This window comes from Peromyscus maniculatus, chromosome X, assembly GCF_049852395.1.
Source record: "Peromyscus maniculatus bairdii isolate BWxNUB_F1_BW_parent chromosome X, HU_Pman_BW_mat_3.1, whole genome shotgun sequence".
Classification (NCBI taxonomy): domain Eukaryota; kingdom Metazoa; phylum Chordata; class Mammalia; order Rodentia; family Cricetidae; genus Peromyscus; species Peromyscus maniculatus.
The window spans coordinates 80645056-80659885 of NC_134875.1; the positions used below are offsets into that span (position 1 = coordinate 80645056).

At 40.7% G+C, this 14830-nt stretch overlaps 1 protein-coding gene across 1 annotated transcript; it reads right to left on the reverse strand.

Annotated features, from left to right (window-relative positions):
* Window positions 1-10606: 10606 nt before the first annotated feature.
* Window positions 10607-14812, reverse strand: Pbdc1 (polysaccharide biosynthesis domain containing 1). Its single transcript, XM_006991562.4, has 6 exons — window positions 14658-14812; window positions 14482-14547; window positions 13456-13515; window positions 12788-12928; window positions 11709-11820; window positions 10607-11402 (listed from the first exon to the last, which is right to left on the reverse strand). The coding sequence occupies exons 1-6, from the start codon at window positions 14685-14687 to the stop codon at window positions 11221-11223; spliced, it is 591 nt and encodes a 196-aa protein (XP_006991624.1). The 5' UTR covers window positions 14688-14812; the 3' UTR covers window positions 10607-11220.
* Window positions 14813-14830: the final 18 nt, after the last annotated feature.

Sequence of the window (14830 nt, forward strand, 5' to 3'; positions counted from 1 at the left end):
CTGTTTAGAAAGAATTAAGAGGTATGGCCTTTTTGGAGGAAGTGTGTCATTGGAGGAGGGCTTTGAGGTTTCAAAAGCAGACACTATTCCCAGTTCGCTCTCACTCCCTGCCTTTTGGTTGTCTCAATATGTAAGCTCTCAGCTACTTCACCAGTGACATCCATGCCTGCCTCCCTACCTGCCTGCCGCCATGTTCCTAGCCATGATGTTCATGGACTCACCTTCTGAAACTGTAAGCCCTCATGAAACACATTCATCTATAGTTGCCTTGGTCATGATGTCTCTTCACAGTAATAGAAAAGTAACTAAGACACTTGATAAATAACAATTATTATGTGCATATAATATATGGAGTAGTAGCTTGATACATGCATATAATGTGGCATGATTGTATGAACATAAGTAATATATCCATCAGCTTGCTTACCTGGCCAAAATATTCGAAAAGGTAATTCTCTAAAAATAGAAGATATACTGGAGGTCCCTAGGACGACTGTGGCTTATAATAAATTTCGGTTTTATTCAATTACTGAAAAAAAATAGCCAAATGAATGGAAACACATGAACTATGAACCAAAGACTGAGGGGCCCCCAGCTGGATCAGGCTCTCTGAATAGGTGAGACAGTTGATTGGCTTGATCTGTTTGGGAGGCATCCAGGCAGTGGGACCAAGTCCTGTGCTCATTGCATGAGTTGGCTGTTTGAAACCTGGAGCTTATGCAGGGACACTTGGCTCAGTCTGGGAGGAAGGGACTGGACCTGTCTGGACTGAGTCTACCAGGTTGATCGCAGTCCTCGGGGAAGGCTTTGCCCTGGAGGAGGTGGGAATGGGGGGTGGGCTGGGGTAAGGGGAGGGGGTGGGAGGGGGGAGAACAGGGGAACCCGTGGCTGATATGTAGAACTGAATGGTATTGTAAAATAAAATAAAAGGAATAAAATACAAAAAAAGAAATAGAAGATATACAAGATGACTCAGAGGGTAAAGTGCTTTCTTACCAGAAGCTGAGTATGGGGCTCCAAACCCACATAAGCTGGACCCAGCAATACTAGGACAAGATGGGAGATGGATACAGGAGAATGCCTGACAGCTCATGGGACAGATATCCTGACATATGCAGTGACAAACAACTGCCTTAAGCAAGGTGGAAGGTTAAGACTGACACCTGTGCCTATGTGTGTGTATACACACACACATGCATGTGTACATATACACACGGATATGTGTGTACACATAAACATGGATGTGTGTATACATACACACACGGATGTGTGTACACACAAATCTGGAAGCCACATCAGTCCAGTATCTTTCCTTATCACTCTCTACCATTATTTTTTGAGAAAATCTTTCACTGAAACTGGAACTCACCTATTTGGCTGGGCTGGCTGGCCAGCAGACTGTGGGGACCCACCTGACTCCGCCTCCCCAGCATGAGGGATGCAGGCACTCACCACCAAGCCTAGCTTTTTATGTTGGTGCTAGAGATCTGAACTCATAGCCTCACGCTTCAGCTTCAGACTTTAGTACTGAGCCATCTCCCTGGGTCTCTTATTGTACTATTTAAACCAGACTCAAGAGTGAGGACTTCACAATGTACGACTGGCTCACTTTTGGAGGTTTACTAAAATCGCTCCACAAAACCAGCCATGCCATTCCTATTCATTGCTACTTTGGGTTTTTCAGTGTTTTACCTGCATGTATGGTAGTGCACTATGTGCACGCATGCTCAAGGAGGCCAGAAGAGGGCATCATATTCTCTGGAACTGGAGTTACAGGCGGCTGTTAGCACTATGTGGGTGCTGGGAACGAAACCCAGGTCCTCTGCAAAAGCAGTAAGTGCTCTTAACCGCCGAGCCATGTCCTTCAGCCCCTTTGTGCAGCCTTTCAAATTAGACAGACATATAACTGGGGATATCACAATGCACTCGTTAGAATGGTTAAAGTCAAAATTAACCAACAATATTAGATGCTAGTGAGAATATTGAACAAACTGAATTCTGATAAAGTGTTGTGAAGTGAAAATGGTACATTACTTTGAAAAATTGTTAGATACATTCTTTTAAAATTCAATACAAACTTATCATATGTTAAGTAATTCTACTTTGAGTTATTTAGCCAAAGAAATAAAATATACATCCATATAAGGACTGGAATGAACATTTTCATAGCAGCTTGTCGTAATTATTTATAATAGTTTTAAACAGGATAGACGCCCTAGGTATCTATCAACAAGGATAAAATATAATACAACCATAAATAGTGCAACACCCAGTGGGAGACATGACTCAGGAATTGAGAGTGCTTACTGCTCAGCAGGTAAAAGACAGGGATTTACACATCAGTCCCAGTGACAGGACACAGGAAAGTGGTCAAAGGTATAAGATGGCTGAAATCTCGATAATATCAACTTTGATTTTAAGTAATTAAAAATTGTATCTTATTTTCACTTGAATTTTGAGACCCCTGTCATTTAAAACAATAATGCTTTTGCAGGCAAAAAGGAGCACAATAAACCTCAATAAAGGCAAAATGTCCTATGCAAATGTATTTGGGGTTTCCAGCATGTAAAGGTGGATGGTAATACCTTTTAAAGATCTATAGCGAACATCCCACCCGCTCAAGATTAAGAGAACATTGAAGAAGAGGGTAAGAAAACGTAGGAGCTAGAGAAGAAGGAATGGGGCTTGGAAATATCGTCCTTTGGATATGGCATGGGCCTCTGTACTCATGAACTCAAGAGAAGCTGGGGTTGGGTTACCTGAACACGATGAAGCCATTTAAAAGGTCTAGAAGGGGTGGGGGGGCGCACAAAGGCCTCATCCCTAACTGAGGAACTATTGGCATCTGACAGTGGCTGGGAGAGGGAGAGTCACTTGTCTTTAGAAGGGTGGCCACTGGAAGGTTGTCCATACCCCAGTGGATGATCTCATGCCCATCCACATACAAGTGCACTAATTAGACTCAGAGGATTTAAAAAATAAATACATAAAACAAAAAGAAGATTAAGTAAAAAGCTGAACAAAATCAAAACCAACAGCTCTTATTAGCTCGGTCACAGAAATGAAATCACAGGGCAAAATTCCTGCCTCCAAATGGGAGAACTGTAAGTAAGTAGTGATGTCTAACTTACGGGAACCAAAACAAATCCAGAGAAACAACTTCTGTAGGGACAAGAACAGACATTTTCTAGAACTAGAACAGAAAACGAGAAATGCCAATATTTTAACTAGATTTGTTCAAATTCCAGTGCCCTTTACCTTGTGTGTGTGTAGACAAGTTTCTGATAATATTTTTCTGCCTGATAAACCTGTGACACGTCTTTATTTATCAAGCAACCAGAGCAACACATTGACAGCATACAGAGCACCATCACCCATCATTAAAATATGATTTCAGGCTGAAGAGATGGCTCAGCAGGTAGTAGTGCTTGCAGCTCTTCCAGTGGAACTGAGTTCAGTTCCCAGCATCAACATCAGGTAGCTTACAACTCCAACTTTAGGAGATCTGACACCCTTTTCTGGCCTCCATAGGCACTGCATGCAACTGCATATGCCCATGGACAGACAGACAGACACACACACACATCTTTTAAAAAATAAATGAATAAGGCCAGGTGTGGTGGCACATGCATACCTTTAATCCCAGCATTCAGGAGGCAGGGGCAATAGCAGGCAGAACTCTAAGAGTGAGGCCAGCCTAGCAGGTCTAAGCCAACCAGAGCTACACAGTGAGATCCTATCTCAAACAAATAAATGAATGTGAATAAAAACAAAGGGAGACACTTATTTCGTTTTGTTTGAATGTATACAGAAGTGGCATTGCTAAACTCTATGATTCTATTTGTAAGATTTTGAGTAACCTCCATACTGTTTAAAGTAATGAAAAGATACAATGAATGTGTTAAGTAACTACATCAAGGGAACTTCTTTGCAACAGGCATATCAGATACATGGTTTGCAAGTGTTTTCTTCCATTCTGGAGGCTTTGTTTTCTTTGTTGTGAAGGTTTTGGCTTGATGAAGTTTCACTTGTTTATCTTTGTATTTGTTGCATAAGCTTTTAGGTAAGGTTCAACAAACTGTCACCAAGATGTCAAAGAGGATTTCTCCTGTATTTTCTTTTTGGAGTTTTGTGATTTCAAGTTTTACATTTAGTCTTTGAGACATTTTTTAATTTTCATAAGTGACCTGCCAGAGGTCTCGTTTCCTTCCTTCCTGTTTTCTTTTCTCCCTCTTTCTTCTCCCTCCCTCCTCCTCCTTTCTGTGAATACCCAGATTTCCAATACCATTCACTGAAGAATTTTTTTACCCTTATATGTATGTCCTTGAACACTAGTCAAAAATTAGCTAATTATGAAGCTATAAGGTTATATCTAGGTATTATGCTCCATTGTCCTTGTGTCTCTTTTAATGCAAGTACAAAAATGATAAAAAAAAAACCTTGTAAAAATAAAGACTGATAGAAATTAAAAGCAAATGGATGTCAATTATACAAAAATAATGATTTTATTATGACATTTTCATACATGTACATAGAAAAAAACTCACTCTCTCTCTCTCTCTCTCTTTTTTTTTTTTTTTTGGTTTTTCGAGACAGGGTTTCTCTGTGTAGCTTTGCTCCTTTTCCTGGAACTCACTTGGTAGCCCAGGCTGGCCTCAAACTTGCAGAGATCCACCTGGCTCTGTCTCCCGAGTGATGGGATTAAAGGTGTGCGCCACCACCACCTGGCAAAAATCTCAATTCTGCATAAGAGAAAGCACGTAATAGTTTGTCTGAGTCTCACTTATTTCATTTAACAAACCCCAGTTCCACCTGCAGGATTTCATTCTTCTTTACATCTCATTAAAACTTCATTGTGGCTGGGCGGCGGCGGCGGCGGCGGCGGCGGCGGCGCCCGCCTTTAATCCCAGCACTTGAGAAGCAGAGGTAGGCGGATCTCTGTGAGTTCAAGGCCAGCCTGGTCTACACAGCGAGTTCCAGGATAGGCTCCAAAGCTATACAAAGAAACCTTGTCTCGAAACACACACACACACACACAGACACACACACACACACACACAGACACACACACACACACACACACCAAAGCAACAACAACAAAAAACGTCATTGTATATGTGCTACATTTTCTTTATTCAGTCATCTGTTGGTGGGAGATCAAGTCTGCTTCTGTATCTTGGCTATTGTAAATACGGATGCAATAAACATGGATGTACAACTATCTTACGTATATGCTAATTGAGATTCCTTTGGGTATATGCCCAAGAGTAGTATAGAGGATCACATGTTATTTCTATTTCCACATTTTGAGGGTCCTCCACACTGCTTTCTATACTGGTTGGACTAATTTATATTCTATCAAAGAGAAACAAACAAACAAACAAACAAATAAAACATTCTCTGTAGGATTATATTGACTCTGAAGGAGAGTCAATTCTGTGTATAGTAGTGACTAAATAAACATGGGCATTTTTTTTCATGTTACTGATAATTAGTAAAATCATTTCCATTATATAAAAAATTATCAAATTCAGGCTAGGCATGGTGGTGCTTACCTTTAATTCCAGTACTCTGGAGGCAGAGGCAGGCAAATCTCTGAGTTCAAGGCCAGCCTGGTCTATAGAGCAAGGCAAGAAGAATCAAGTTCTCTGTAACATAAAAATATGATGGGACAAACCAGGTGTGGTAGCATGTGCCTGTGATCCTAATACTTGGGAGACAGATATAAGAATCATAGGTTCAAGGCCAGCTTGGGCTACACAGTGAACTCCATACCAGCACGAGCTACATACTAAATACTAAGGCCTTATCTCAAGAGTCAATTGCTGAGCCGGGCATACTTACACATACTTGTAATCCTAGCTCCTGGAAGCCTGAGGTAGGTGGATGACCATGAGTTCAAAGCATTTTGGAAATGGATTACAAGGTGAACTGAAAGTCAAACCCAGGATATTCATTTCTAGACTTTCTTTTAGTTACTAGCAACAACTTTTTTACTGACCAGAATACCCATAATCTGAACATTACTTTTGTAGCAGAAGAGAATTCTATCTCCACCTATGGTGCTTATACTTACCTATACTTGATCTGTAAAGCAAAACAGAAAGCCTAGCTTTAAGGTTTACATTTTAAGAGTTACAACAGCAAGACGGCTGAACAGGACTTTCCAGTGTTCTTACCCTCCCCCAAACATCACATTCAACTACTATTCACACATCAAAATACCTGTGCAAGAGCTCAGCAATCCAGGTGACAGCTTGCAGCACCTGGCTGAAGTGTAGAAATAAGGAAAGACATATTAAAGAAGGAAGCACGGCTTCACATCACCCGTGTCGCCCTCTACGCAGCCCAAGCAGCACAGCAGGTGACCGAGAGCGAATTGAACACCTAAGGGCTGCAGGGCACAGCACCACAGCCCTAACAGTGAAACTCAAAGTCAGGCAGGCCGATAGACCCTGCACACTTAGGTTTCAGAGCCACCCCCGGTTCTAGATCAGGCCCAGCCTTCCAGCTTAGACCACTGGAAAACCAGACTCTATAGACTGGACTTAGACTGCAGGCCAACCCCAGTGACAGGTCAGCACCATTTCCCCAGAATTTAGGTTCACCAGGCAAGCCTTTGCAGCCTCAGATTCTGAACTAGCCCAAGCCAGTCTGATGGAGACCCAGATTCCAGGCTGCCTGGCACACACACCAGTCTCTTGCTTTCTAAGGATCCACACTAGTCCCCACAGCTCCATCCTCTAAGAGGGCTCAGGGACCAGGCTCATTTCAGCAAGGCCAGTAAAGGCCAGTCCCAATTGTCTTTGGTGTCCAGTTTGTCTCCATGAATTCGGATTCTAGGTCTGCCTTGAGAACACAGCCTCTAGTCCTGTATCAAACACAGGCTGGCTGCAGTGACCAGAAAAACTATGCTATTACCTATAGGTATAGGCTCAGGCCAGTCTAATGGACCCAGCCTCAGGGCAGCACTCAAAGACTCATCCTCTATAGCTGATGTGTTAGGCTGGCATTCACAGACTAGACTTCAAACCCTCTTAAGGACCTACACTTCAGGCCCTACACTGGCTAGGCTGGCCCCAAACTCCAGTATATCTATGGTCCAGGCCACTCCAGTAGTCTCTGGCCTCCACAGACTCAGGTTCCAGCCAGGAGTGCTTTAGACTTGCCACCACAAACTCAAAGTTCCAGGCCTATCCAACCCTAGACAACTCAGGCTCTGGGCTTGTTCTTGTGAAGTCAAGTGCCAGGGCCATCAACAAAACTAATAAACCCCTGATGTGTTTAAATTACCACCATGTTCTAGAAATTGTAAACTATATTCACCATAAAATATTGTGTCAGAGAAAACTCTTTACAACTGAAGTTATTTTAAGTTATTGAGAAAATGTTGGGAGATGGTTCGATTGGTCAAGTGTTTGCCACACAAACATGAAGATCTGAGGTTCAATCCCCAGCGCCCAGTAAAAAGAAAAAGCAGAGACAGGAAAATCTCTAGAGCATGCTGGCTAGTCAATCTAGCTGATCCAGCAAGCTCCAGTTTCAGTGAGAGACCCTGTCTCAAAAAATAAGACGGAGAGCAACTGAGGACGCTCGACATCAACCTCTGGCCTCCACACATAAGCATACACATGAATGTGCACACACACAGATATGCATACACAATCAAAGCCATTACTGTTGCAGGGCGGTGGGGACGCACACCTTTAATCCCAGCACTCGAGAAGCAGAGCCAGGCGGATCTCTGTGAGTTCAAGGCCAGCCTGGGCTACAGAGCAAGATCCTGGACAGCCAGGGCTGTTACACAGAGAAACCCTGTCTCGGAAAGAAAACAAAAACAAAAGCTGTTATTGTTAAGTGATATATATGAAAACATGCTAATTTCAAGAACATTAGCATATTTTTCATTAATAAGTAAGTACTCAACTTCCTTTATAGTGTAGGTTCAAAATGATTCTAGGTCATTTTGAATACAATTTCTATTTCTAATCCTCTGATAAAAGACATCTCTATGTTTAAACTAGACTTTCCAAATAAGCAATGGCAGTACAGTGAAAACCTCTACTTTAGGAGTAGGCTCCAGTATGCTTCCTTAAGCGATTTTCTACTTTCTTTGACAAAGAATTACATAATCATTGAATTAAACCTACCGTCTGTTCTTCTGCAAGTACAAATAATTACTGTCTTTTTTCTGCCTCTAAAAGATATTGAGATAAATAACTAGAATATTGCCCTATTTTGAATAAATCATAGATTTCTATGTTAAACCTGGCTCAAATTCAGAAACTTCCTGGGATCACATGACAGCTTACAACTGTCTGTAGCTCCGAGATCTGACACCTTCACACAGACATACATGCAGGCACATAAAATTAAAAAAAAATTTCTTCAGTTCTAGTAACATACTCCCCCACTTCCTTCTGAGCTCTTTCTAGCAGCACCCTTAAAGTCCATATTATTGGCCTGGGCCTGGTGGCACACGCCTTTAATCCTAGCACTCAGAAGGCAGAGGCAGGAGGATCTCTGAATTTGAGGCCAGCCTGGTCTACAGAGTAAGTTCCAGGACTATATAGATATCCTGTCTCAAAGAACAAACAAACAAACAAAACAAAAAGCCACATATACATATAATAAAAGCCTAAACAACAAAAGTCCATATTCCTAATGACAGTCTGCTCAAAACAGTTTAGGATTTTTGTCCCTCAAAGTTCTTCAGCTTCTACCTCACTCTCTGATTCCAAACCTAACTTCCAACTTTGAGGTATTGGTGAAGTCCAGCACCCCCTTCTCGGATCAAAGCCGATAGCTTTCCAATACTCTGTAACCAATTACCATGTTTTGGGGCTTGAGACAATATCCATTTATTGTCTAGTTACTAGAGTCCAGGAACAGCTTAACTAGATCCTCTGCTCTGGCCCCAAATCATACTGCCAATCTCATCTGAAGATCATGGTTCTCTTCCACCTCACTAGTAGGCAGAATTAAGTTCCTTAGAACTAATTGGAATCCGCATTTTCTTGAGGGCTGTCAGCCAGAGAAAAATGTCACCTTCAGTCTTCCGTATTACCCTTTCGTCTCAAAACATGGCTGTTTGTTTCCTCAACAGACACCTGCTTTTGCTTGTCTCTTTTAAGGACTCACCTATTAGGAAGGACCTACCTAAGATAATGTTTCCTTTGAGTAACTTAAAACCCAATCATCTTCAAGTTAGGAATGAAATCTCTTCACATTCACAGGCTTTGTCCACACTGAAGAGCAGGGAAGCAGATAAGAACACTCATGGCAAGGGGAGAATACTGAAATCATCTTAGGGTTCCTTTAAAACATCAGGACCATTCTGCCCACTCTTTCCCCTCTAACCTGGGAGGTTGCCTTAAACTCCTGGCCTCTTACAGTCCATCTGCCTTCTCTATATTTATTCTTAATTTCCACTTTTTATCACCTGCTCCTTGGGAGATGCCTCTTGCTTCATGGCACTCTGATTTTCATGTTTCTTATTCCCTATAAAATTGAAGAGTCAGCTAGTGAACAACCTGTAAAGAGCCATTTTTTCCTTTTACCGAAAATAGATTTTTTTCCTCATAATCTATCCTGATTATGGTTTTCCCTCCCTCTACCTTCTCCCCACCCCGCTCCCATGTGGATCCATTCCCTTTCTGCTTCTCATTAAGAAATAATAATAAAAATAAAATATGATAAAACAAAAACTAACGCATTGGAATTGGACAAAACAAACAGAAGGAAAAGAGCCCAAAAGAAGGCATAAGAAACTTATTTGTACACTCAGGAATCCCATATATAAAAACACTAATCTGGAAACCATAATATGTACACAAAGGACCTGATGCAGACCCGTGCAGGCCCTGCGCATGCTGCCTCAGCCTCTGTGACAGAACTGTAATATATGTGGTCAATAATTTTTCTTCCTCAACTTCTCAGACAGTATATAAGGACATACAATTGTAACCAACTAGAACTAGAGGAAATTTACACAGTACAGAATAGATTTTTTTTTCTTAACAGCCTGGCTAATATGAAATATAGGAAAGTTTCCTATTCTTTCAAAAACTATTCATTATTTTATAAAAGGAAAATTTTAATAAATGTTTGAAATAGTCTTAAGAGTTTGCCAAAGAGAACTTAGAAACTGTTTGCTTTGTATACAAGTGCTATTGCTAGCTACATGATTTTCTTTTCATTTCTTATGTACAGTACAATATATCAATCACATTCGATTTTTATTTTTCTCCTGTGTTTACTAAGGGATAAAAGGTCACTAGTATTTATTATTATTGGCTAAATTTCAGATAAGAACCAAGCTATCAGAGGATGAACAAGACAGGATTCTGAGTATGAAACTAGCCTGACCTACATGGGGAATACTAGGCCAGAAGAGTCTATAAAGTGAGACTCTGTCTCAGAAAAACAAACAACAACAAAAGAGAGCGACAAAAATTCTCTAAAAGAAGGAGGTGAGGGCTCTGCTCTTCTCTAAGAAACCGGGCTGCACTCTCTAACCTGACAGTTGCGGCGGGCGGCTTTATTATATCTTTCCAATGCGGCAAAGGAAACCAGACAGCTATAGTCACCACAAAGGCAAAGCCAATTCTTTTTTAAACAATTTATTTTTGAGACACAGTCTCACTCTATAACTCAGGCTGGCTCAAAGTCATGCAATTCTCTTATTTCATCCTTCCATGGAATTACAAGTATGAGCCACTATGCCTGGCTAAGAGTCAGTTCCTATATATGGACTTTTAATGCCAATACCAGGTACAGGCTAAATACATTAAGAGAATTTCATTACTGAGAACAGTGAGAAGAATTAACAGACAGTATTATATGAGACATGGTGATGATGAGATTATATACCTGAATTTTTTTTTTGAAGTTTCACATAAATGTAAATACTCTCCAAAATCAGTCATAAGTAATACAAACCAAAAGGAATTTGTTTACAAAATATCTTAACTTCAGCAACAGTTACAGCCAAGAAACGGGGTATCAAGCAACAATTAACTAAGGGACTCTGCTAATTGTGTTTAAGCTATTACACCCAGAGCAACCTCTCTCACTAGCTAGAAAGAAGTCCTCCTCAGTCCTCCGTTTGCACAAGGGTAATCAAAGGGGAAAGGGTCAGTGCAAGTAGCACCTGAGACTCGTGGGTTCAGCTGAGTCACATGTTTCTTGGCTTTCTTTTTCTCCTCCCTGGTTAGTTTTTTACTTTTCTCTGTTGACTCCTTCCTCTTTTTCTCCTCCACTATCAGCTCCTTTCTCAGCTTCCTCTTCTTTATTGTCAGCTCCTTTCTCTCCTTCTTTGTCCTGAATACTGATGGAAACTGCTTTGTTATAGCCTTCCCGGTTCCGAGCAATTTCAATTGCAAAAAATTGAATCCTGGGTGCTGAAAGGTAAATAGAATTGATTGTCCTCGTCTTAGGTAATTATGTATACTGACTAGAAACCCATAAATAAATCTTAACTCGCATGAAAGCCATTCAAATATATAAGCTAGAAATCTTGAATTCCAATGTGTTAATGAAAATATGTACCTATCTGACAGTTATTTAAGGAAAGGAACATGATCTTGAAAGATAGAGAAAATAAGATGATCTCCAAGGTAACTATACTTGTAAGTGATTTATCAGTGAACCCAGACTCCTCAATTCCGATCCTGTTACAGAAACAATGTCAGAGGCAAGAAACTCACCAAAGATGGTGTTCTCCTCAGTGTAACCCTGGGAACAATCCAGTCGTAGCAAAGTACCATAGTTGTAGTCTTCTACGATCCCTTCAAATTTTAAGCAGAATGGCCTCCACTTCTATAAAGGCAAAAAAAAAAAAAAAAAAAAAAAAAGACCCCTTAGCTGATGAATCCAAGAGTCTAATGTACACAAGCCAGGAAAGAGGTTTGGGCTTCCCCAGGGAGACTAAAAACCAGAGCAAAAAAAACTAGTATTGAGGTGACTGGCAGCTTTGTGGTGAAAATTGCACATTTCGTTGCTATATGTTATATTTGTAGGCTGGTGTTTCCTACACAACATTTTAATCAGGAATAGACAAAGAGCAAAACCAACCACCTCAATCCTTTTACTACAAAATTAATATGTGATTTCTAAAATGGGTCTCTGTTTTGCTTTGAGTTATTATCAGCCAGCTCAAGCCAAAATGGTTATTCATCCTCACCAAAGTACCAATGAGACAAAGAGGACAGGGATATACCTTTATGTTATACATGTCCCTCTATTAGGGGCAAGTTCTCAATGATCAGTGACAGTCTGCTAGGACTTTAAAGCTTAAATTCTTTATTAGCCAAGAGCCCACTTTTAAGGACAATATTTTTCCTACTATAATATCAGTGTTCTGTGTCAGTAAGAGATGATCACATAAGCAAAAAACACCATTTGTATGCTATCTAGGACCTATGATCAACAGAACAAAAATTCAGAGAATCAAAATATCTCCCTATATTCTCTGTATCTTATTAACTATTCCATCAACCAATCTTTCCAGCTAAATTTCCTGCTAACATAAACTCATCCCTCTTCCCCACTTTAAGGAATAGGTAAATGGGGTAGTTGAAGTGCCCAAGATAAGGAAAGGAAAAAAATACTCTCAATAAACACAAAAAGTGCGTAAGACAAAAAATAATTCATTCCATAATTGACTTCATTATTATAAAATCCAGGCTCCTTATCGTAAGACCCTTGAACAAATATGAAGCTTATATAAACACATACAATCAAAAGTATTGGCCAGATGTTAGATATTGTTTAAGATGATACTTACCTCTTTAGCTGATTCTGATTTGAGTTCTTCTGGGTCCAATACATCTACCCTGAGCTTCTCAAAATTTTCACGGAACTCAGAGTAGATTTGGTCATCTACTTGGGTGAGTTTCAGGAACTGTGGGTCAACTGATGAAATCAACTGCCAGACAATAAAACAAACATAAAGATGCTAGTCACTAATCACACTTCTACCCCTCCAGTGCCACACAATCAGGAAACCCTATGGTTTTCAGGACAGAAGATTACTTTAGGCAGTAATAGACCAGGTCTCTTATGAAGTCATTAAAATGGTTTTAAGAGCTGTAATAAGAGCCTCTCTCTCTCTCTCTTTTCCTCTTTTACCAATTTGGCAATTAAATGAACCCTTCAGTCCTAGTATTGCCTGGCTCTCATTCTGTGGGTGTTCATTCATTCAACAGACATTTAAGTATCTGCTATGTATGGTCCAGCCATCTTTCCTCCAGGTAACAAAAAAACGGGGGGCAGACAAGCAGAAGTTCTCATCATCAAATTCATTTCTACCCTTGTTCCCTGGAGGTAAGATTTCTTTGGCAGTTAAAACAATCTACAAAACTTAACAGTTTGAGTTGCTGCGAACTATGATTAGCATAGCATCATATGCTAAAATTACATGTTGACTCCTGCTTAATGATGAAGACAACTCACTTTGTAATAGACTTCGGCATGCTGCATTGCTCGGATGGCCCAAGCCATCTCAATATCAGGCTGCAAAAGAAGAACATCAGCTCAGAAATCTCTCAGTTCTGTAATGGGTAAATTAAAGACACCCTGATAAATCTCAAAAGGTCTAAAGAAAATGATGTTGCTGTCAAGGGATAAAAGCTGAACTAATAAACCTTCTGCCCTTATAATGACCATAGAAGCTGTCAACACAGAATAACAAAAATAATGGACCACTGGACATCTTTTTCCAGCAGCTAGTGAAAGTGTGGAAAATCAGAAGTGACTTAAATAACTATTAAAGTTACATTAATATACCCACCTATACCCCTCAGAGTTGTTGGGAGGACAAAAATATATGTGAAACTATTTTTCACTTTCATCAGTGTAGCATGTTCTACTCATTTGTGTATATCCGATAGTCATTTTCCACACTGTAAAACCCCAGAACAAATGATGCAGCTAGATTATAAATAAGTCTGGCCAAGTACCAACTAGCTGTTCTACTGGACTCTCCTTTTCCAACCCACCTGTTGTCTCCTTCATAAGGCCAGAAAAATCTATCTGCATATGCACTTCTGATTTGGTGGTATTAGTATTCCTGCTGGCTTCTTTTTTCTTATTTGTCAACACACAGCATGTATAAGGGTCCAAATGAAGCACACCACAAACCAGTGGAACTTTGCTGTACAATGGGATCATAAGGCCCTTTAGAAACTACTAGATTTTTGCTCTTCTTCCCCCAGACATTCTGATTTGATCGGACATGGGTTGTAATTTGGACACGTGGGGTGTTTAGACGCCTCCTAGGTGTTTCTAAATCATAGGAAAGTTAGGGGATCACTTTTACAGGCATTAGAGTACTATATTTGTCAACTACGATTAGAATGATGTGAAAGAAGGTACAATTTTTGGTTGAAGTGGGGAGGTCTGAAGAAGACAACAGGGACTTATAATTTAGTGCCGGGGCATTCAGACATTCTGGGATAATTGGAGGTGAGTCATACTTACGTCGTTGCCATATGACTCGGCTGGGAGAGAAAGAGCATGGGCCACGGACACCACTTCGCCAGAAACCTGAGAAGGAAAAGAAAAAGCGGGACTGGGTGAGCGATTCCCGACTCCCTGGGTCGCTCATCACTCAATCTCTACTTGGGTATTTACCAAGCCCCGGAGCAGCATCTTACCTGCTCTACGCTTTCGCAGGCGGTATCCATATTACAGCCGGGTAAGTGCGGCTTTACCTTTCCGGAAGTGGCTTGTTGCGCTTGCTGCTTTAACAGTTGATTGAGAACAGTAGGGCGGAAACGGAGACCGTTTTTTCCGTTGGCGCCTGCGCGTACCCCCCTCTCCCGCTCCC

Bases quoted from the DNA above. Each gene is read 5' to 3' on its own strand.
- Pbdc1 (XM_006991562.4), bottom strand. From the start codon at position 14,687: ATGGATACCGCCTGCGAAAGCGTAGAGCAG. The intron at 14,548-14,657 runs GTAAGATGCTGC...TTTCCTTCTCAG, and splicing joins CCTGCGAAAGCGTAGAGCAG to GTTTCTGGCGAAGTGGTGTC. The intron at 12,929-13,455 runs GTGAGTTGTCTT...ATTGTCTGGCAG, and splicing joins ATGCCGAAGTCTATTACAAA to TTGATTTCATCAGTTGACCC.